Source organism: Ammospiza caudacuta, chromosome 1 (assembly GCF_027887145.1).
Source record: "Ammospiza caudacuta isolate bAmmCau1 chromosome 1, bAmmCau1.pri, whole genome shotgun sequence".
In the NCBI taxonomy this organism is placed as follows: domain Eukaryota; kingdom Metazoa; phylum Chordata; class Aves; order Passeriformes; family Passerellidae; genus Ammospiza; species Ammospiza caudacuta.
In genome coordinates this window covers 17,676,477-17,699,937 of record NC_080593.1, presented here as the reverse complement: position 1 = coordinate 17,699,937, position 23,461 = coordinate 17,676,477, and the positions used below count along the sequence as shown (strand labels likewise).

General features: G+C 40.1%; 1 protein-coding gene across 1 annotated transcript in view; it reads left to right on the top strand.

The window, feature by feature from the left end:
- Positions 1-5,918, top strand: part of GPR158 (G protein-coupled receptor 158) — a 185,569-nt gene extending 179,651 nt beyond the window's left edge. The window contains exon 11 of the mRNA XM_058809567.1: positions 306-5,918. Coding sequence (XP_058665550.1) covers positions 306-1,757 — 1,452 coding nt within the window. The 3' untranslated portion in view covers positions 1,758-5,918. The remainder of the gene's footprint in view (positions 1-305) is intronic.
- Positions 5,919-23,461: the final 17,543 nt, after the last annotated feature.

Below are 23,461 nucleotides of genomic sequence, written 5' to 3'. Positions count from 1 at the left end.
AAGCAGCTATAGAGTTCAGCAGGAAAGCACACACTATAGCATTGTGAAATCTGAAACAGCATAAATGAGTATGAAGTGTGCATGCTATGGAAAGTAACATGTTTGTGCATGAGAGTTGAACATTTTTAAAGTGGAAAATAAATGGGATTCAAGTTGATGGAGAAATCGCATATTCAAGAATTAGAAAAGACAGTGAAATGAGTTTAATGCCCTTTCTAGAGCAATAAGTCTTGCATTCGTCAGTCTGCTTGTTTGACTGTAGTCACTCTGTAAACACTAGTTTTGCCATTCACTTTGCTTTGCAGGATGAGTTGAAGAAACTATATGCTCAGCTTGAAATCTATAAAAGGAAAAAGATGATTGCTAATAATCCACATCTCCAGAAAAAAAGGTGCTCTAAAAAGGGCTTGGGGCGCTCGATAATGCGGCGTATCACAGAAATCCCTGAGACAGTCACCAGGCAGTGCTCCAGGGACGAGAAGGACCTGATGGAGCACAGTGCTGTGAAGAACTTGGCCACACTGAAGAAAAACCCACCAGATTCCACAAGTTCTTCAAAGCCAAAAGAAGATACTTTGAAAAACAGAGTCTTTTCCTTAAAAAAGTCCCACAGCACTTACGATCATGTTAGGGATCAAACAGAAGAACCAAATGGCTTAACTACAGAAAGTGCAGAAGTCATAGCTTCTGAGAAAACACTTCTGGACTCCTTGAATGATAACAAATTAACCAAAAATGCTCCTGAAAAGGTTGAAGCTGTCTCTACTGAATCGGTCCCTTTGGTGTGCAAATCAGCAAGTGCACATAATTTAAGTGCCGATAAGAAGCCTCTGCACCCAAGAACATCTGTGTTACAAAAATCCCTCAGTGTTATTGCTAGTGCCAAGGAAAAGACTCTGGGACTAACGGGTAAAACACAAAGTCTAGAAGAAAGCACTAAATCTCATAAATCTCAGCAGAAGGGTAAGGAGGCCACCAAAAAGCATTCAGCCTCCGATAAAGGGGAACATAAGGATTCCCACCGGAAAAACTCTACCCAGTCTGAGGAAACAAAGAAAACACATAAATCTGGAATTATTAAACAGCAAAAGGTCAGTCAAACACCTGCAAATCCAGACACAGGGCCAGGTAAGTCTCTACACAAGGAGAATTTTGACATAGGAGAAGTTTGTCCTTGGGAGATATATGACCAAGTTCCTGGTCCTGTGCCTTTTGACTCTAAAGCTCAAAAACATGTGTCTATTGCTTCCTCAGAGCCAGAGAAAAACCACCCTTCCCAGCCAAAGGGGAAGACTCATCATAAGCTGAAGACACCTGAGGGGCACCAACAGTCAAATCAAAAGAGTTCAGAGAAGGTGGAAGCCACTCAGGAGACACAAGAGAAGCAGATCTTTGAAAATGAGAAAAATCAGTCAAATTCCAAGTCCCAGGTGTCTCCTGGGCTGAAGTGTGAGAATGTTAATAGGTATACACCTAATACCCATCCTGGAGAGCGGGAAGAGCTGCCCCAGAAAACAGCAGAAAAGGAAAACCTCAATAAATTGGCTGAACAGAAAAAAATTACCTCTTCTGAGGGAAACATGCTTTCATCTAACTCCCATAAGCCAAGTAGTTACGTACAGCAACCTTTAGCATCTCGAGCTGAAGTCTGCCCTTGGGAGTATGATACAGCAGATTTACCAAAAGCAGAAAGAAGTGTAGCTTTATTGAACACCTCTGCTATAAGTGCAAATAAAACAGCAGCACCTCGAAAATAAGAGGCTTTTGGACTGAGGAGAGTAGCAACATTGAGAAGAGAGACAACAAGAAAGACAGAGGGGACTTAGGCCAAAAGGATCTGAAAATTCCTAAGGAGCATCACTTAAATCAAGGGAATCAGCACTACAAATATGTAGGAGTTAAGCAAAGTAAATTATTGTTATTGTTGTTATTATTTATATGTTGAGTGCCAACAATGTGATTAGCAGTGCCCAGAATATGGTCCCTGCTCCAAGGATTTTACTGTGTCAATGAAAGAAATCTGCCTTTGTGAAATCAATTTTTCTTTTAAAAGAAAAAATAATAAGATGATAACAAACGCACAGTATAGATCTTAACCAAATTATTTCTGGATGCTGTAACTGGCTGTAACTTGCCCTTGGGACTTTAAAGATCCAGCAGAAGTGGGACACAGAAAATGTCCTGATGGCAAAAAGGGGTACCAAAAAGCAGCTTATTAAAGTGATGACTTTTCACTTTTCATATTTAATCTAAATAGCACTGCTAACTCAATGCATCCCAAGAATATTTTATAAAATGATTGCTTTCATTTTCTTATTACTGTGTGTTTAAGTACATTGTTGTGTCTCATATTAAAGCATTCCAGATTGTATAATTTTTGCAAATAACTTTGATATTATGTGACACAACAACATATTTATGCAATCTGCAGATACTGTCTTCTAATTGCAAGTTAAAATACCTGCTGTAGACCTTTTTGTTTATATGTAGAATTGCAGTAGTCTTTCACTGGCTGTGGAAGCCATAATTCATATTGGGAAATTCTTTTGGGCTTTGGAGATTATTTGTTTTTTCTTTCCTGTAATTTATATAGTCTTTTATGTTTTGTTTACTCTCTGTTATTTATATTTATAGTTTGATACTGTATTATTCAGGGGTTTTATATGCAGTAAGTTATGCACTTCCCTCTTAATGCTAATAGACTTTGTCAATAGTGCAAATTCAGTTGTCTTAGCTGCATATACTGGTAGGACAACTTATCTGGGTTTTTTGTTATTAATTGGAAAATATCTAAGAGACAAAAAATCTTACTTTAAACATCGATGATGATAATCTTGTTCAGTATTTCATACTGAACCTATCCTGTTAAATAAGACAAGCAAGAATGACAATGAATATACCCCAGAAATGATTGTGTTTTACTAACACCAGACAGCTCTGGGAGATATTTTATTTATGGAACAACACTTTACTGTTTACCCCTGTTGGCAAACCTCAAAAATTGGCTCTTGGAGTGAGAACTCCAAAATATTACTCTTCCCCCACATATGCAAATGTAAGCGATACTGGGAACGGAAATGATGGCATCTCTCTCCAACTGTCCAAAATGCTTTGACTTTTTTTAAATTTATATGTACATTTACAGTAAAAGTTGGTGTTTGATACAGTGCTACTTTTCAGCAATAGCTACAGTCCTCATCGTGCATATGAGCTTAATTCATAGGTGGCCCATTCACAACTATGAGTCTTAGTGACAGTTCACCATCAGGGCCTGAGGACTTGTTGAACTCCTCTGAGGAGTGTCAGCAGTAATTAAACAGCCCGAGCCATCTCAATGCAGTACCAGTAAAGTGCTGTTCACAGGAATTGGCTGTACCTGGTGTACTCCAAAACAAAGACAGCTCAGTCCTAAAGAACTTGTGCAATTTGAGAGAAGTGATGGGATTCGGTGGAACATGAAATGTGGATGACTGAAAAGAATGTGTTGTTTAATATATATAATATATATAAAAATAGATATTTATATATGTTTAATATATATATATATAAATGTCATATCTAATACACACATGCACATACACGTATGTAGTATAAACTGATTTTTGTGGCATCATAGAAAAAGTGGCTTAAGATAAAATGCAATGAGCAGAGGGACTTAAGACAACCTGGGCATGAGGATTTTTCTGTCCTTTAAAAAGGAGAGGAGTCTATGGGCATGTCTAGACTGACAGATCAAGATGGATCTGATTTTCCTACTGCCACTGCTAAGCCCAGACCTGACATGTGCCAACATCTGAGCCAGCTAGGGACAAGTTGACTCAGGTCTTGGTGCTGTCTAAACATGTTACCTCACTAATAAATTCTGCTTATTAGCTCCAGATTAAGTGACTGAACTGCCCCAGCCAACCTGGTTATCCAGGATAGTGCTCAGTTCCACCATGGGGATGTGCTGACTTAGGTCTTTACTACCCTGGGCTTGTCTGACTCTCCCATCCCTCTTTTGTAGGGCATAATTATGGTCTAGGGGATCTGACTGGGACCCTTCAACCCAGAATCCCTGTTCCACCCATGAAAGGGAGTCAGGCATATGAGTCTGGGTGCTTTGGACATCATGCACCCACTTTGCACACACAGGGCCACTGGCATCCTATGTGCAGCCCAAATCCACCTCTGTCCTTGGTGTGGAAAAGAGTTGAGGTTAGACCTGGTGCGCTCAGATTCTCCCTTCCCAGTCCTAGACACTCATGGGATTGGTCTGTAACTTGTCTTGTCAGCTTCAGTGGGACTTGGTCAGCTTTTCTGAGAGAAAATAACCCTGAATTTCCATGGGAAGAAGTCTCTCCTAGGAACAGAGCTTTTTGGGAGACCTCCAGGAGCACACTGACCCTGTGTGTGGAGAAATACACGATTTTAAACGTGCTGAAATGGTGACAATCTTACATCTCTCCTATCCTTGAAGGGAAGTTCTGCAGTCTCAGCAGTGGTTTTTGGGATTGGGACAGGGGGACAGCTTATGGCAGGCTGCCCTGGCTCATTTACCGGAGCTCGACTGTGAGGTTAGAAGCGACATCCACGGAGGGATGGGGGAAGGAGATCTCTGTATGTACTCACTGCCTCTTGGAGACAGATGGTTGCAAGGAGCAGGTACCAGCCTCGTGCCCTTGCTCATCTGGCCCTCCATCCTTTATCTCAGAGCTGAGCAAGGCCACACTGCCCATGCCCTGCTCTGCAGGAGCCCTGTAGGGGTGCATCGAGCACCGAGGACGGGGGACTCACATTGGCAAAGTGTCCACACTGCACCACTGCCCCTTGCAGTCCTGGCAGGATCGAGCCCGTCGTGCATGACTGTGTCCGTGCCACCGCTGTATATCTGTACTTGCTTGGTTTCCTTTCCCTTTCTTTCTGTTTGGAAAGATAACTTCATTAGAAACACAGAAACAAAGGCCACTCCTTGGCTGGTGTAAAACAGCCCAGCTGCACAGAAAGCAAAAAGCAATGGCTGGTTAACCAGGGAAGGCATTGGCTTGTATATTCTTGTTTGGTTTAGATTTCTTTCGTCTTGACCCTTTCCCTCACTTCTTAAAAACTGTCTGTTGTGGTTCTTTAGGCTCATTGTAGTCACATCCCCTAAGACTGACACAATTGGAAAACTTTCCTTTAGAAAACAAAAAAGCTTTCCCCAATTTATTAAGCAACTGATCTTTGGGCTACAGATTCAATTGGGACTTAAATTATTTCACTTTTAAGAAAATGAGGGGCCAAACTTCACTCAACTATCCTATCGCACTATGATGCTGCTAGAAGCATTGCTTAATGAAGACATACTAAGTTAGACATAAATAATGTTTTGTGTTTCATAGGTTTTTCTCCACCAGCATATATTGACTAGATTGCTTAGATGTCTTTTTCTGGAATTTCATTGTCATTGTTTAGCCAAGAGAAGTGCAACTCTAGAGTAAAGATGTTATAAAGATGTTCTCTAGCAGATCTGTTAAGAGAAAAGACAATAAATATGAAGGTCACAAACATTTGCTAGGTTGTCCTTCTAAATGCATGTGCAAGCTGCATTTCTCCTTCATTTCTAAGCCATGGTTTATAAGTAATTAGATTTATACCAATCTTATTAGACTTGTATAATTTATGCAAGATTATGCGCTTTAAAATATAAATCAGTGCACACCTATCATCAGCTTTGGTGGCATCATAGACCTGAAACCAGACAAGACATTTATATTTGCTCTCCTTAGGCTTTTGCATGCATATGACAACAGGCAGGCCTGAGCAAACACTGCCTTTGACTTTTAAAATTTTAGCTACTCCAAGTTGTAGAGTATATAAAGCTGTAAGTCTCTTCACTTTATAATGTGGTTCTTATGACAATGTTATCTGGCAACCAACAGCATCCACCATGAAATACTTGATAGATTTATGTTGTAATGTGTTGCAGCATGTAAATAATGTAACTTCTCTGCAATAAAGCACATTTATATTAAATCTGTCTGCAGGCTTTTGTGTTGTGATTTTCGGAAGTCATTATTGATCCAAACTTTACGGGTTTCCCATCAAACTTGTAAAGTTTTACAGCTTCTTTGATCCGATCATGGCATTATCATTTTCTGGATTTTTCCTTATATTTTCATTTTTCCTTATATTTTCATTTATATTTTCATTAGAGTAGATATGCACTATGTTCAGGATTTTATGTTAGGGAAGTAGCTCTGTTTGCTCAGTGGTTGCAATTTTGAGGTCAAAATTGTAGAGTCCATTCTATATTCTTTTGAATTTAATGGTAACTACAATGTTAGAAAACAAGGGGAAATAAATAGACCACATTTTACTATGTCATTGTAAAATCCTATAGCTCCTCTGTACTATGTGTGCACATGCCTGAGTTTCTCATCTCAAATGTCTGTCTGACAGGTATAGAAAAGATACAAAGAATGGGAATAAAAAAGATGAGAGGCAGAGAATGGCAGCTGTGTAAGTGCAACTTGTTTACCTTGGGAGAGAGATGACTCAGAAAGAGGGATGAGACCTATAAAAATTGTGAATGATTCAAAGGTAATTAGGAGTCTGGAATTTGCTGGATTTTGTTGTGCAGGAACTATAGAACACCCAGGGTGGCCATCATGCACCAGCTTAAAATAAATGAATTTTTCCTCTGCATATGTCATGAATGAATTGTGGAGCTCATTTTAATAGATTGCTGTGCATATCATGGGTTCACAAAGCATTGGAGGGCTCATGGAAGATAAATCCATCAAGATCCCTGAACATGGTGGATAGAAAATTCTTAAATCCCTAACCTCTAGATGGCTGATAAGTAGTATAATTCTCTTTGCATAATCACCCAGTTCTCTCACCTTAATCACCCACTGCTCAATATGGTGCTACATGAACATTTCATCCAGCACAACCTCTGTGCATTCTTATGTCTGCATGAATACAGATAGTTTAGGCTCACTTAGTTTATTTTCAGTTGTTAGCCTGGTGGTTTTTAATGACTGATTATTGATGTGCAAGCCCAGGTAGGTTCCTGCATGGGCATATGTGTGTGTTCACATGTACCTGTCCCAGGGTCTCCTCGGTTGGAAAGCTGCCATTTGGGGAACAGTCTGAGTCAAGCTGTCAGGTGTCATGGAAACATGAGATGGAAAGAAGGGAAGGGAATTACTTATGTTCTTTAAATGAACTGTGTACAAGTGCTTCGAAAGCAAGAAGTCCAGATACCAAAAAATTAAGGCCTGGAGATTTTTCACTGTGCTACCTCAGGATGTTCAGCTCAAACTGAGGGCAGCTTTGCTCTTTCAAGTGATGGGTGCCTTTTGAGCACCACTTCTAAAGTTTTCGCTGGTTTTAAGAAGTAAGGAAATTATTTCCACAGTTTTGTGGCTTTGGAAATCATCCAGAGATGTATTTGCACACACCCTCTTGCTTCTCCTGTTATATTTCATGAGAGGAAAGTGTGTCTGCACCTGCACAGCCATGAGAGCCTGGGGTGGGGTGTCCCTCTGTCAGCCTGGCACCCAGGGGCAGGGGATGGAGAGGACAGATGGACACTGCACGGTGGGAGGAAGAGAGACAGGCTTGAACAAGAGGCTCAGAATGAATACTCAGAAAACTTTTTCACCATGAGAAGTCAAACAGTGGAGAAGGTTACTCAAAGGTCGTGCCATTCCCATCCTCTGAGCTTTTCTTGGACAAAGCCCTGATCTTGTAGCTTTGGGCAGCAGGTTGGATTGGAGAGCTCCTGAATGATCTCACCATCCTGCAAAGAGTGTTCCCTGCCAGAACTTACTCTTCCCATCATCCTCTGGAAAGCCTGTGGGCAGATTCCAGGCAGCTCCAGCTCCTGCCCAGGAGCACAGGACACACATTCATTTATAGCATACATACCTCTGGGCAAGCCCTCCCAACAAACACCAGCTGCTGAGATAAAAAGGCATTTGGCTTTTCCTCTGACCCCACAGCCCAGAGTTACCATGGTAACAAAGGGACCAGGAAAATAATTTTGTTTAGAGCTGGTTGGGAAGAAGTTTTCCTGCCTGTGTTTAGTGAGTACTTGAGCTGGTGCGCAGCTGAAAGAAACCCTATAAAAATTGTAATGTTTTTCCCTAACAAACTGAGGATTTTTTTAATGTCAGTGCTGGATTGGATTCTGACGGAATCATTAAAGTAATTCTAAACTTTGGGGAATTTGGTAAATGCAATTCTTCAAAAAGGCAGTTTATTTGATCCAGGGTTACAGGGTTTCAGGGTCTCTGCCTGTCTGCAGAGAAGTTATTTCAAGCTGAATCTGGTTTTTTACAATAAAACAGGATTTCTGACAGGCTGAAGCCAACTTTTCCAATTCTGTAGGACCTTTTTCATCAACTTGGAAATTAATTTTAGCAATGCTTAAAATTTAGTAAAACATACTGATTATTTCACTTGGTTGGCAGGCTGTCATCATGTTGCAATGTTCAATCTTCTCATTCTTTTAACTCCTGGAAGATTATACATTGTCTCTCCATTTATGCAGATGATTTTTCTTTTTTTTCTGTTTCATTTATTTATGAGTTAGCTCTTTTAGTCACTGAAAGCATACAAACAAATCAAACCCTGGACATTTTACCATGAAATTACTGGATTTTAGATTTCTGGATATGTATGAATTAGGTTGAATTTTGCATTGTATCAAAGCGTGAAAAGACATTACATTGTACCCAAAATAGCCATATATATTTTTGAAATGTGCATTTATGATTTTCTGTATAATATAGATGTACATATCATATATATATAAGGCACAGAATCATTCCTGCAGCCTTGTAGCTGCAGAAGGCAAGGTTTTCCAGTAGACAAGTATCTGCTTTTAGAAGCAATTAAAAGAGAAAATTGCTAAGCCTGCATAATGGGAGTCTTTTAATGAAATGCAAACTGCTGGGTGTCTTGGATCTATGGGTATAAAATGTGTGTGAAGTTAGGGCTTGCCTGTGCCTTTGCTTCGTGGCTGCTGGGGAGATGTTCAGAGGAAGAGCAAATGCAGATGTGTCTCTGGTCCCACCACAGCGTGGGGTGCCATGCCACATGTGTGACCTCTCCTGCTTACTGTTCACCTGCTGTGCCCTTTGCTAATGATGCTGAATCGTGGAGTAGACTTTAAAACCTGGTTTTGGCTGAACACCCAGCCCTCCCTGCAGTGCCTCTTCCCCTGCTGCTCTGCAGAGGTGACAAGAGGTGGGTTTGGACACTGCAGGGTTGCCAAAGTGGGGCAGGGTGGAGGCTGCCTGACTCAGTTTCAGCACCATTAGTTGTACTGCTTGACAGATGATGTTGGCAGGGAGTTTAGACTGGCTGCAGTACTACAGATAAAAACCAGACTGGTTTGACATAATTCAGTGCTAAAAATAGTATCATATAATGATGTCTTTGTCATGGAAGTTTTTTCTGAGCTGCAGGGGGGTAAGAACTGTGTAGTTCCAAAGCAGTCATCTTGGAGACATCATCAAAGGAAAATCACAGCAGCGCTGGAGAAGCCACCTGTCCAGCTCTGTTCCCACATCATGTTGGCAAATGCACAGCATTTGTGTAAGCCAGCAAAATTGGCTACTGCTACTCTGTATGCAATGTATTGTATGTTTATATTCACTTTAATGCTTTTGGTTCACAACATTTAGGTTTCACTTTGTTTATAGCTTTGTTATCACTGTGATAATTTTTTTATTCTTTTACAGGAACTTGCTAACAAACTTGATTTGCATCTTAGTGGCTCCATTGCAAGGCCAGCATTATCCCCACAAATTTTTTTGTGTTTGAAGTCAGAAAGAATAGTTTCACAATTCATAGAATTTTCCTTCAGAAATAGTTAAATATTTTAAAATATAGATTTCATTATTTTTATTCTAATTAATTATTTATTCTATTTTCATGACCAACAAACTTGCAGTAAGTAAGAATTGCTAACATTAAGCTACATTCTTTACTTTCTAGGTATCATTTAGATGCATTTTTCCTTCTAGGATTTCAGATGAATTGTAGATTGCCATTGTGCATTGCATGACCTTCCCATGCAACTGCTTGTTGTCTGCATTACAGCTAGAATTGCAAAGTCATTACAAACAATCATTGCTTAGGTAGGGATTGGTTTTTTTGGATTTGCCATCCCATTCATATATGACAATAATTTACAAACAAGCTAAACTGCTTGCTTTGGTGTTTTATTCATTGCCTTGTAAATGTAGGTAGTATTCTTAATTCCTTGGGAACAACATTATAATTCAATATAATGGGCAGGCAAATAACAAGCAAAAATTGATGAGATAAAACTGCATAGTCTTTATTTTGATAAAAATGTGAGCATGAAAATCTGAAAACCTTGGTCTCTCTGAGTAAGAAAACAGAATAAAACAATGAGGATTTTATTTATTACTTTCACATTTGGAACCAATTATTGTAGTACTAAGGAGCTTAGAGAAAATTTGTATATTTCTGATGATTGATCAAATACTGCTCTGTACATTCCATCTACTTAAAATACTTGTGATTTCAGCTGAAACAAGTATGCATCTTGTAGTTTTTACCCCAAACTCAATTTTTACTAAGGATAAAAATTACCCAGTGGGGATGGATGTCAACAAAGGATGCAGAAACCACATGTGTGTGTGTGTGTATATATATATATATATATATATATAAGTTCCATGCCTGCTTGTGATTTTTGGGCTTTATGCATCATTTTATGCTGTTCCTGCTTTTACCTTACAGAAAATTGCCTTTTTCTGGAAGTAAATAAAGTAAATTATTTGGATATTGTTTCTTCAAAAGTATGTGCATGTTTGAAGTGTCAAGCAGGTAGGTTATAAACGGAAATACATTTACATAAAACAAACACTGCAGCATTTTAGGGGCTGCTTAGTCAGAGCTCCCACTTTTCTCTGTTTATTTGTTGTCTCCTCACATGGAAAACATATTTTCTACTGCAACTTAATATGACCCAAAAGAAGACCTAGGAGACAAAGAGATTATCAGTTACTGAATAAGAGCTAAACTAAAAGTTAATTCTTAGCACAGAAATTACTGATTTTCAAAGCCACCAGAGAAGGAATTTAGTCCCCAGTTCTCTCTGAATTCAATAACTTCTTTGAAAACTCCAGTCTGACAGACTGGATTATTGGTTTGGATGCCGTGCTGAATCTACAAATGGCAATACCAAATCTGCAAAGTCAGCAGTAGAGTCCATTCCCTTGTACAACCCCTTGGAGAAACAAGCTGATGGGAAGCCAGGTGGGCTCTTGGCATGGGAAACTGCTGGTAACAACACACGGGACCATGCATTAATATCCAGAATTAATTTTGCATTACCAGGAATGAGTTATTAGAGGCAACCAGGAAAGAAAACTTTTGACAGCATAAACACCTTTTCAGCCAGACAGGGATGGAGAGTCCACAGGCTCATACAAACTAGGCCAGTGAATAAGCTGGCCTGTGTTAAGTCAGGATCTGGTTCATATTCATACCAGGGAACCAGAAACCTGCTGTCAGCAATCCACCTGATACAAAACTCTTAAGGAACAGAAAAGCATCATTCATCATTCCAAGAGCTGCCAGTGCCCCTTCACTTCCCTGCTTTCCAGCTGGTGGTCCCACCAGGTGCTTACTGCCCTTTGTCCCCTGCAGGTAGTACAAAAGGTTTGTCTTTTCATTGGAAATGTCGCAGCGGCTTATGCTTGCTTCTGCTTGCTTCTGCTCTCTTTTCAGCCCGAGGCCAGAAGCATTGTGCTGCAAGTAAAGCTCTTTTCAGCTTTTTCTCCTGGCTCTTCAGCTCCCTTCAGCTCCCTTTAATCACTTTCCCCAGCTCAAGTCCTGGGCAGATAGCAGCACTATTATCCTCATCTCCTTCAAACATTCCTCTTTATTTTTAAAAAATCATGCTACCATACAGACTAAGGCCATCCTTGTGAAATACTTCACCCCTGTCCCAGACCAGGACAAAGCCACATACATCCACTTTTCTGCCCAGCTGTAAATTCCCAATGTAATATTTTGTTAACCATTAAGGGGCACATTTTTTACATTGGTACTGGTCTGGCTCCCAGACTCCCTGTGCCTTGATTTTCTCTCTTTGTGTGAGGAAGACCTGACTGCTTCCTACCGATGGGAAAAAGGATGCAGATAAAATCTTACTGTCTTCAGGTACTTTTGATAGCATTAAGAAACCCATGTATGATGCTGCTCCTCACCTTCTTCATGAGAAAGGAATATATAGCATTGAATGACAGCAAAAGGTGATTCACAAAGTAGGTTATTATCAACTTTCAAGTTATGGAAGCTTGGTTATTGAAAGCCATTTTACACTGCGAAATTTCTTCTTGGGTCTTTAATAATTTGCATTTTTTCTTAGCAAAATAGATAAAACCTAGATGAGCTCAAAGCTGAGGTGACTCGACCTTTTCCTATATGAAAATTAATACAGTCATCCTGCTTAGATGTGGGAAATGAATACTTGTTGGTTTTAGTACCAGTGCAGGAGTTTTCCAGAATTCCCCCTGCCCACCTGCACAGCTTGCTGGTGCTATTGCAGCATTCCTGTGTACACATGAAGAGCAAATTAAAAATACTCCTTGCTTCTTCAAATGCTATCCAAATGTCACAGGAAGAATCTTGGGTATTTGTGTCTCTGGTACATCGGGTACAGTCTGATATGTCTGTTTAATTTCAGCAGGTCTTCACCTCTGTTCAGTTCCATGGAGCCAGGTAAACTCAAATAAATTATATCAAAGGCTGTTCCTCTTTACATCCTTAACTAAAATAGCTGGGCTGTGTTAAACAGAGCTGACTCTGCTCAGAAGAAAAGCAAGTTGTGACACAATGTGGGGATCAAATCTGTTATAAGCAGCCAGTTAGTTTGTTTTTAATGTCACTATGACAGCTTTCATGCATAGTAAGTCAGCTCTTGAAGAAAGCTTTAGGTGCATTTCCTGATCCTCCTTTCTAGTGTTCTCTACTGATCTTCCTCAAGGGCTGCATTTTCTCCCCCTTTTCTCTTCCAAAGAGTGATCACAACAAGCTCATGTACCAACACTGGCTCAGATGCACTGATGTCTCCTGGACTTGCATATTTCTTTTGTAACCCCTTTAACATGCCTGATGTCCAGCTCTTGCTCGGCCTGACTGGAGCTCTTCTCCTTCAGGGGGATTTGTCAGCTCAACATTTGTTGCTTCCAAGTAGGACACTTAAAACAAGAGAAAATTAAAAACCCTAAGAATTTAGGTGTTCTCAAAAATCTTATTTACCTCATCTGTTCCGCATGATTTTATTCTCAGCTTTTCCATCAGACACAGAAACTTTGTGTTATCGTTTTCCTCTGCCTTTTCCACTAGGTCTGTGCTTGTGCCTTTGATAAAGCCCCTTATTTTTTTCTGTTCTTTCAGCTTCAAAATAATTTCCACCAGCGAAAACCATGTGCTCCATTCTGACATCCCAAATATTCATCACCTCTCACCTTGGCATTTGCTCTGAATTCTCTTCTCCCCATGGACACTGCTGCTCACCTGAGCAAACCCCCTCTGCCTCATCCTCCCCAGCCTTTCTGAATTCCCTGAGCAGCACAGGCAGGAGTGACAGCATCATTGCATACATTTAGGTTGTGCTGGGAACTGTACAAAAATGCACATGCCAAATTAAGTGTCATTTTTATTCTTTTTTTAGTCTTTGCAGCCTACGATTATGGGAAGACAAAGACAAAAGCAGAAGAGGAAGGGGGATGACTATCACGTGAGTATAATGAACACATCACTGACACTAAAAAAACATATTCTGCATTTTTTCAGCTATATTTGTCTATTAAGATATTAAAGATCCATAAAAGGTATTTTTCAGGGATAAGTAGAATGCAAAAGAGATAAAAATAATTTTAAATTATTAAAATAATTCTGTTGATGAAACTAAATTCTTCATGTATCCGTACTGATTCATGAACCAGGAACTCTACAATAATGTAGGAAGGCTCCATACTTGTTTACTTCATAAACGACAGATTCATAAAAGAATTTCGTATTGACAGATTTTTGTATTGATTTTGGATTGAATTCCTTTTTCTAAATGCTTTGTTGACAGTAATGCAGCCATGTGCACAGACTACTACTTCTTTCAGGTCCAGCTCCCAAACCCACGATTTTCCTTTCCTTGGACTATGCTGGATTAGGATTTGCTTTGTTTAGAAAAAGCTGTTTCAGTGGCAGCTGGCTGCAGCAGGGGCTGTAGTTCTGGTAAATTAATCATGCTGAAGGACAAAATCTCTGCTGCTGTTCAGCTGTACCTTCCAGATACATCCTTTGAGTGTCTTGGATTTAGTATTGAATGCTCCTTTGTTGCTATTACTACCAGGAGGAGGAGTCCTTTTACCTTGCTGCTGTTGTCCCTCTGCTGTGTGATGTTCTGATGACACTGTTCACACACTCTGCTCTTCCCAGACTTCTCTGCCTTGTTGCTCCTATCCAGATCAGCTTTCAGGATGAGGTACTGCCTGTTTCCTGCTACTTTGCAGTGAATTTAATGCCTTGCTCTTTGGAGTCAGTAGACACCTTTTATACATGTCATGTAAGTGTGGTTGTGGTTAGCAAACTGTCCATTTAACTGAACATTTTCTCTTGCATGCAGCCCTACACAGGGTTTCAACATGGACTGCAGTGTACAGTCTACTCATTGAAGGGTTTTGTGCTTCCTCGGTGTCTGTGGCAGATTCAGCTTCCTCAGGGGTGAATTACCATGGTTTGGCATTGCCAAGGAGGGATTCTGCCCATTTTGGTGGCATTGTGTACTGCCAACTTTATGTTTCCCTTGCCTTGTGGTACCCAGCAGCAGATGCCTTTTGGGTGTTTGGGACTGCCTTGAATGTATCTCCCCATGTAGAAACTTACATGTAGATGATTCTACTTTGGGCCCTTGTATGGTCAATGGAGACTTATTCAGTATATTCCATGCACTCACTGGTGCAATTCCTTTCACACTAAAGGCAGTGCCTACAGGAGGTAGTTGCCATCTATCCATTTTCTGAGGGAGATTAGGATGACTATCTCAGATTTAGAGGTATCCAAGATGTCTCATACTAGGTGAGATGTGGGATCCCACATAGGATGTGATTCATCCTGTATTGTATATATTGGCACTGCCAATGCCTTAGACTTCTTTCCAGCCTCCCAACTTTTCATCAGGCAAGGATAATTCAAATGCCTGATCTTACATCACTGGTGACTGTCTGAGTAAGGCAGACTAGACACAGGCCAGAAAAAATCCTTCACCTTTAAACAGAACCCATTGTACCTGATAGTATTCAGTATGGAGTGGTCATGTACACAGAAATAATGCATTTCTTATCATTAAAAAGGAGTTCTGTTTTTTGTGATCTCTCCCAGGAGCTGAATAGGGTTTTCATTAAATTGAAGTCTGTCCATTTTGGTACTGCTCACTCTGTTTATTGCACACTTTGTATGGTTGCATGTTGTATGTATACTCTCATTTGGTCCCTTGTGCCCAGCGAGTGGACACCAGCCTACCCTTGGGGATCACCAAACCCCCCAACAAGTTCAAACAGTGATTATTCCCCTCTTTCTGCAGCAGGGAAAATGTTGTGCTTTCTGCAGTAAGACTTTTCTGAAGGAATAAAATGTAATTACAGTTCCACCTAGAGCTTGGTCAAGCTCCATCTGTCTTGCTGAGATGAACGTTGCTGGTAAAGACTGCCAGGAGCTGATGTGTAGGAGTCTGCCTGAGTTACCAGCCTGTTGTCTGCTCCTTTCATGAGTGTGCTTCTGTTATTTAGTGGCACTCTGATAGAAGCCCAGCAAAGCCACAGGCAGTTTTTCCACTGACTTAAGTAGGTTTAAATTAGGCCCCACAGTAAAAATTCTCTCTTTAGAAAACAGGATATAACAGAATGGTGAGGAGCTGTGAGTGGCTTAATCATTACATTTACTCAGCTTTATGACTAATGCCTGTGTCAGTTAACAAGTTTTATTAACAATACAGTGACCTTGAAAACTCTGTACATCTGACTAACTCATTCTCTTTTATGACTAAATGCTCTCTGTATTGATCAAGGATGTAATTGAAATGATGTCATGTAAAGTGACTGGAAGCTTAAAATTCTTTAAATAATATATGGATTGCAATTTCACTTGAAATTGATATAGTTTTTAAACATTGGAATAACAGTCTAAATTACTCAAATTAAGGGAGTCAGCATACTATCAGTATCAAGTAAAAGGTATGTGTATAGTGAGATGAATATTAAGGCTATTAATCATAGGTATGAAGTGTTAGGTAGTACAGTATTATTCCAGCACTGGAAACCATTAAATGTGGATATAATGAATTAGGGGTCTATAATTTGCCACAGTTGAAAATCTGTAGTGAAAATGGACATCCATGAAGTGTATGGATTATAATGCTGATTTTGTGGCAGGTCATGCTTAATATGAGGTGAGGCTTTAAAGATGCTCCATGCACAAACAAGTGCAGAAAGCTGGACAGTTACTGTGAAGTTATGAGGAGCAGCTGAGATTCACTGTATCAATGGTGAGGGTAAAAATTGTACATCATACTCCAACCCACTCAGACATGCAACCCCTTTGTTCTGCCCCTGAAATGTCACTTATCACTGAGGTAAACCAGCACATCTACTTAGCCATTTCAGTTCTTTCTCTTCCTCAGAAACTTATATGCCATAGCACAAGTGTGATATATGCAGTGTGATCACACCTCCCAAGATGCATAGCTGGTCTGCTTGCTGTTGAAGCCAATCCTCTACACCACTCAACAAAATAACATTCTTTCTTTGAGGAATGAATATCCATACATTTCTGTGTGCATGAATGCTGTGGTTTGCCCTGCATTATAGCTGCAGTCCATAGCAACCATCAGTGTAGTAAACTATTTGCATCAGGAATGCGCTGTGGTGGAGCACCATGATTCCATGTAACCCCAATGACCTCACTGACTCAAGAAACAGACATCAGAGCCATCACACACAGATGAGACCTGACCTCCTTCCAAACACTTTCTTACTAAACCCTCTATTTAACCCTGCTTAAATGTGCAAGGACAGCTCTCCTGTGCCAATGCCTTCATTCAGGAGTACAGTAATGGCTCCAAATGTTTCTGAATGGCAGCAGGACTCCACAGCTTGGGGTGTGCTCTGTCATCACAGTGCACAGAGAGGCTCCTCTCACCTCTTTAGCACATTTAATGTGGGCTTGGCATCATGAACTGGTGAAGGGGCTGAGCCCACTGCAGGCAGGTGAAATGGAGCTTTCTGTCAAACCTGCTGTACAGATTGCAATGGGTCACTGAGAAAACCACTTTTCACACCACATTCCAGCAAATCTGTGCTGGGAACCAATGAGCAAGATGGAGAACTCCACCATGAAAGATGTGTGGGAGGGATGAGGGAGGGAACTGGGAAGTATCATCAACTTACTTTGCAAAGACTCACCAAAATAGTATCCGTTGAGTAAGAGCCAGCATCTCTGTGTCTCCCTGGGTCCCCTTTACAGACATAGAATTGATAAAGTTGATCGAATCTGGGACACAATCAGTCTCCTCTTAAACTCCATATCTAAGACATCAAATAAAACACCCCCCAAAATTTCTTGTGAAGCATTGAAACAGTCTGCCCAGAGAAGTGGTTGAGTCACCATTCCTGGAGGTTTTTAAAAGATGTGTAGGTGTGGTGCTTAGGGACAGGGTTTAATGGTGGGCTTGGCAGTGTTGGGTCAACAGCTGGACTTGATCCTAAGGATCTTTCCCAACCTAAATGATTCTGTGATGGGATTAGTTTCTCTCTTGCATATGAAGGATGCCAAGGTCCAAGTTCAAACTTGAATGCTTGACAATGCTGACGATGCACAAGTCTAAAGGCTAATTGGGATGAAAGCCCCACTGTTGTGTTTACTTAGAATGCCATATTTTCTTCCCTGAATGCTGTTAAGCAGGAATGAGGGTAAAAACTCCTTTGTGTGTCCGGTTGTCAATAACTGTAATTGCTAAGTTTCATTGAACTTTAGCAGGTATGCTGTATTCTTTTCCCCAATATTCCAGAATGATAATTATTCGTTTTAATCTTATTTAGAATATACTTGAAATGCTCCATAGAAGTTTGTGGGAGTCTCAACTTTGCACCAATGCAATTAGGTTGCTATCAGTAGGTGAGTGAAGCCCTTATTCTTTGTGCTGTCCCTGTGCCTGCAGTCCCTCACCACCTGCCCCCTGGCCACCCCAGGCTCTTCACTGTGCTGTGCTTTCCTGCCCCATGAAGGCTGCTTTGATTTCAGCCAGATTCCATCTGGGAGGATTGACAGTAGGTGGCCAGCATTGGATCACAGCTCTCTGCCTAGAGTCTTCAAGCTCTCTCTTGTTTCTCTCATGCTTGCATGAATAGCCAACCAAAATGCTCAGCAATTTATGTGGAAAAATAGATTGTGCATGTGTTTATATGTATATATACATGTATGTATATGTCTATATGAGGTGTGTATATATATATATATATATATGCATTTAAATACACACATAGGCAGACATAGAATCACACACAACTATATCCAGCTCTCCCTGATTTATCTCCTAGGTGCTGCCTAAAGACCCTGACATGTAACAGCAGTTATTTTTTAAAATTCCAACCAAAAGCTCTAAAAGCAGGAGGCTGGTACTGCATGGTAACTTTCTTGTTATGCAGATGTATCCGTCATCACTGTAGCTGCAAATCCATCAGGCTGCACCTTTCTTCAGAGATGTTTACGCAATGCTCCAGAATTAATTGATCAAGTAAGATGACAGTCAGTCCATGTACATTGAATAAATGCTACTTTGGAAAACTGTGACTCAGAATGAAGTGCTGTTGGGGAGGTTTTCTATCCACTAAAGTGAGTCACTATGGAGTGAACTGCTGCTTTTTGCAGGCAGACCTTTAGACAAGAGACTGAAATATCAGAAGCTCTGAAACACCAGCCTTGTTCTAGAAATCCTTTAATGTAAAAAGAAGCCTATCAACTCCAATGTACTCTGGCATGAGATGCTAATCCAAGTGGGCTTCTGGCTCAGTTTATTTGGTCATACCTGGCAGCGTTTTTTCCAGAGTACAAGGTTCTGATGGTGTTAATCTTCCCATTCAGATGTTACCAGTGTACAAAATGAATGCACATTTGTACAAGATTATTGTAGATGAGTTTGGTATTGCAGCTCTAGTCTTGATTGATGCTGGCAATACACTCTATTCTTAGGATTGTACTGAACATGGTTAAGGTTCATCATATGTGGCAGCAGCCTGAAGAGAACTAAAATATTTAAGTTACAAGAAAACCTGTGACAACTTATGAATCCAGCCTGTTTTTGAAATCTAAAACATGAACATTTTTGAAAGTAAAGCAATGCATAGCTAAAATACCTTGGAAACCCCAGCTCTGCCCCTCTAGCAACAGCAATCCGACTTCCTTCTTTCTGACAGAGCTTCTCCAAGATATCTGACTTTGAGTGGACACACTGTGTGTTGCCATTAGGGATGGACTAAGGAGAGCTGCAGAAATAAAAACTCTATTCTATGGGAAGTGTCTTTATTGCTTATTTGTTTGGTTTTTTTTCAAGCTTAATTTAAAAAATCTGGGAAGAATGATTGCAGCTTGGAAATCATGGCAACATCCTGGAGCATTGCCATCTCTTGTTTGACCACGTGTACATTATGAATTCAAGAAGCTCCTGCTGGGGAAAGGTACAGCAGTACATTGTCATCAAAACATTCAATGGGATGGCATTTTCCAGCAGCAGTATGAAAGGCCTCATGAAAAATAAACCTTAACCATCTCAAGTGAGGGTGTCCGTGCTATTGTCCTGGCACAATGAGCATCCTCTGTAGCTTAGCTTTTACCCTTTGATATGCTGCTTTCAGAAAGGCATAAAAAAGCTTCCTGTAGCTTTTGCTGCCATCTCCCACTAAGCCACATCTCTGTGTGGCATTACTTCTCTTCCTCAAACTTAGTGCTGAGGAAGTCAACAATGCTGAGAAAGTCAACAATAAGATGAAAAAGTGATCTTAAAACTGTGTCCAAGAACCATTGTTTGCTAGGGAGGGAGCTGGAGGGGCAGCTTCACTTAGGTTTTGCACCTCTGTGTTTGAATCAGAGAGAAATGCATTCCTTCCCTCTCCTCCTCCTCCTACACCCTTAAGTAATAATGCAGGAAGACATTTGAAATAAATAGTTCCTTCATAGAAATGTGTATCTTTAATTTCCTTACTTAAATGAAGGGATTTATTAATTGGAAAAAGATCGACTTTTGTTTACATGAATTTGTATGAAATAAATAGCTGCAAGGAGGACCATAAAACCATGAATCCTAAAGGCTCAAACATCAGAGGCAATTAAAACTTTAAGCTTTGCACATACAGAAAGAAAGAGTGGCTATACAAAAATAACTTTGAGGAGGATATTTCCACGACAGAAAAGCAGCTAACTCCTACATGCAGCAACACATAGATACAGCCTACTTTTTGTCAGGAATGGATTCCAGGGTCCCAGGGGTCCTGTGTGAATATTGTCACTCTGCATTCACAGCTTCACACACAAGAAAATCTACTGCAATGTGCCCTTAATCCTTTACAGGAGCCTGGGAAACTCAGCCTGGACTTTGCTACATTTCAGAAATCTTCTTACAAATCTATGTCCATCCCACTGCAGGTTTCAGAAGGACTCCTTCACTGCACAGGTGAGTTAATTCTTCTCATCTCCTCCTCCTTTTCCAGTAGCACTGGTCTCTGGGAAGTAACAATTCAGTAGTAACTGAAAAAATCTTTCTTTCATGCAGTGTTGGATATACCTGGGTGAGTATCTAGGCCACCTAACAATATGAAACTGCACTGCTCCAGCCCTTTCCCACACAGCTGGGGCATCACTGATGTTAGCTGCTGAGTTTTCAGCATCTCTAAAATACTCTTTTTACATTCTTTCAGGAAGAAAACCACAATAAACACTTCAGATTCCTAGTCTGATTAAAGTATTCATTGAACTCTATTTAAATCAGGTGCAAAACAACAATATCTCCAACACCAGCGACTATATCAATTAGTAAAAGATGATATTTTAAGCAGAATTCTCTGTGGGAGGCTCCATTTTCCCATTAGAAACTTCCTGATCCTTGATTATTTCTCCGTCATCACTGGTGTTTATAATTCTCCTCATTTGCTGAGAACATCATTAATATTATGCACCAGATAGGTAACAAAGTGACTTTTAAGAAAGGGTAAACTAATTCACAGTAGGAAGCCAGAAGTGTACCAGGCTGTGGATAAATCTGTAAAAAGGATCTCCAATCATGAGGCCAGCACCTCACAGCTATGTATATGGATGTGTACTTACAGCTGTCTCTTAGTAATTTATTTATTCTTTCTCTGAGCCTCAACTAATGTTACCTCCCTGTGAGGCTGTGAATGCATTCATATGTGAATGCATGAAGAGTGGGCATAAACTAGGGAAAAAAGTTGTCCCAGCATGTTTCCATCCAAAGATGTGAAAAACTGATTATTCATTAGGCAAGAAAGAGCAATAATAAAATCCCTTTTCTTGTACTAAAATTAAAACAGAAATGCAGGAAAGAGCAGCTTGCCACCAGCCTGATTGTTCCAAGGGCTGCAGTTTAGGCCAACTCTGAAGCAAGTGTATTTTTAAATGATTTGTAATTTTAAAAATAATGTAATTATTTACCTTATTCTGATGGGAGACTATCAATCCCTCAGGGCTTGAGAAGCCAGCCTCCTCTCCACTGTGTTTTCTTTATTTCTCTGTAAGTTTTTTACATCCAAGTTTGAATCTGAAATTTTTTTCTGTATGGGGTTTGCGTATATTTCAGGTTGTTTTGTTAAATGAATCTTCCTGGAGCACCACAATACAAACCACCATGTTACAAAGAAGCACTTGATGCTCTTGGAAATTTGGGGTAAAAATAGATCCTTCTTATCCTTGGGCTTTCCATTTGGCTGTTATTGCTTCCTTCCTCCCCTTCAATAGGGAGCACCAAAATTCTGTGAATACCATGTTTGGGTCACTTGCTGAAGAAAGACAACCTGGAAATGCAATTTCTCTCTTTACTATGGCAATTACTGTAAGTCAAAACATGACTGGTAAAAGATGTGAGACCATTTACTCACTCAAGACAAATGTATTGTTAATAAAGAAAAAGTTTTTACAGACTTTTTTATTTTACAGAATAAAAATATAGTGTATCTCTGATTTGCAGTTTTCTCTTTTAAATCCTCCTAAATAAAGCATCTGTATAGACAAATTATATTGCACACATAAAATCAGTGAAAATATCCAAAGGAGATTGATGAAATTCCTTCTATTTTGTGACTCCAACAGTTAATATGGATATTATCTTCAGAAAATAGAACACAAGATATACCAGTCAAAACTATAATAGGGGTTGGAATAATGATGTTTAACGTGAGTGAACCTTAATATAGAAACATAAATCCACCTCTGACTGAAAGTTCTCAGGGAGGAACCAAGTGGGGAATCCTAGAGGGAGAACACAAACAGGTCATCACTGCTTTCATGGGGCATTACAGAATGAGCAGCCTGGCAGCAGGCAGCCCCCACTCACAATATCTGTATCTGACAGTCACTCTCCTGTTGTTAAATCCTGCTTTGTTGTGGGGACCAGATTTTAATTTTTCTGGTCACAGACTGACGATTTGTGATCTGCAAAAACAAACTCCCAGAGCAATCTGTTATGCCATTTTCTTTTCCATTCTATGATTCTTCCTACTCTAATTCTCCCTGCTGCCACTGCATGCTGAGCTGTAGGGAAGCCAGTGCCAGGCTTGGGGTCCTGCCTGTGCTGGGAGGTTGTGGAGCCTGGAAGGCCCCTCAGGGAGCAAAGCAGAGCAGCTGCCACAGCCCACTCATGGTCCCCCTCAAGCTCCTGGACTGAAAACCTAGTTTTTAACTGGCACAACTAATTCAGATTAACACAAACTCCAGTTACTCCTGCCAACCACCACTCTCTGCAAGGCACGTCCCACCTCATTGCTCACCCAATTTTGCTGCAGTAAGGCTTCCCGAACTGTTCTCCATTTCTTATATTTTAATGTAAATATTTTTGGAGGGCAGTGTTATCTGCAAATGATCTCATTTTATTGTACTTTTCTCACATTACTTAGTAAGCAGATTACATACCATTCCTGTAGAGAATATTGTAGGTTTGCCTTGTGCCTGGCTGAAAAGATATGTATTCTGATTGTTTCATTAACTGCAAATTATTCTGGTGGAAAAAGAAACAAAAACAAAAACAAATCACAAACACAAAACCCAAACCACAAAAATCCAACAAACTTTTGTAAGAGAATCACAGTTATTCTTCATCAAAGTGCTGGCAAGAACCTCCTGATACCATGACTACCTAACAGTTTCACCATTTCACATTTAAAATGAT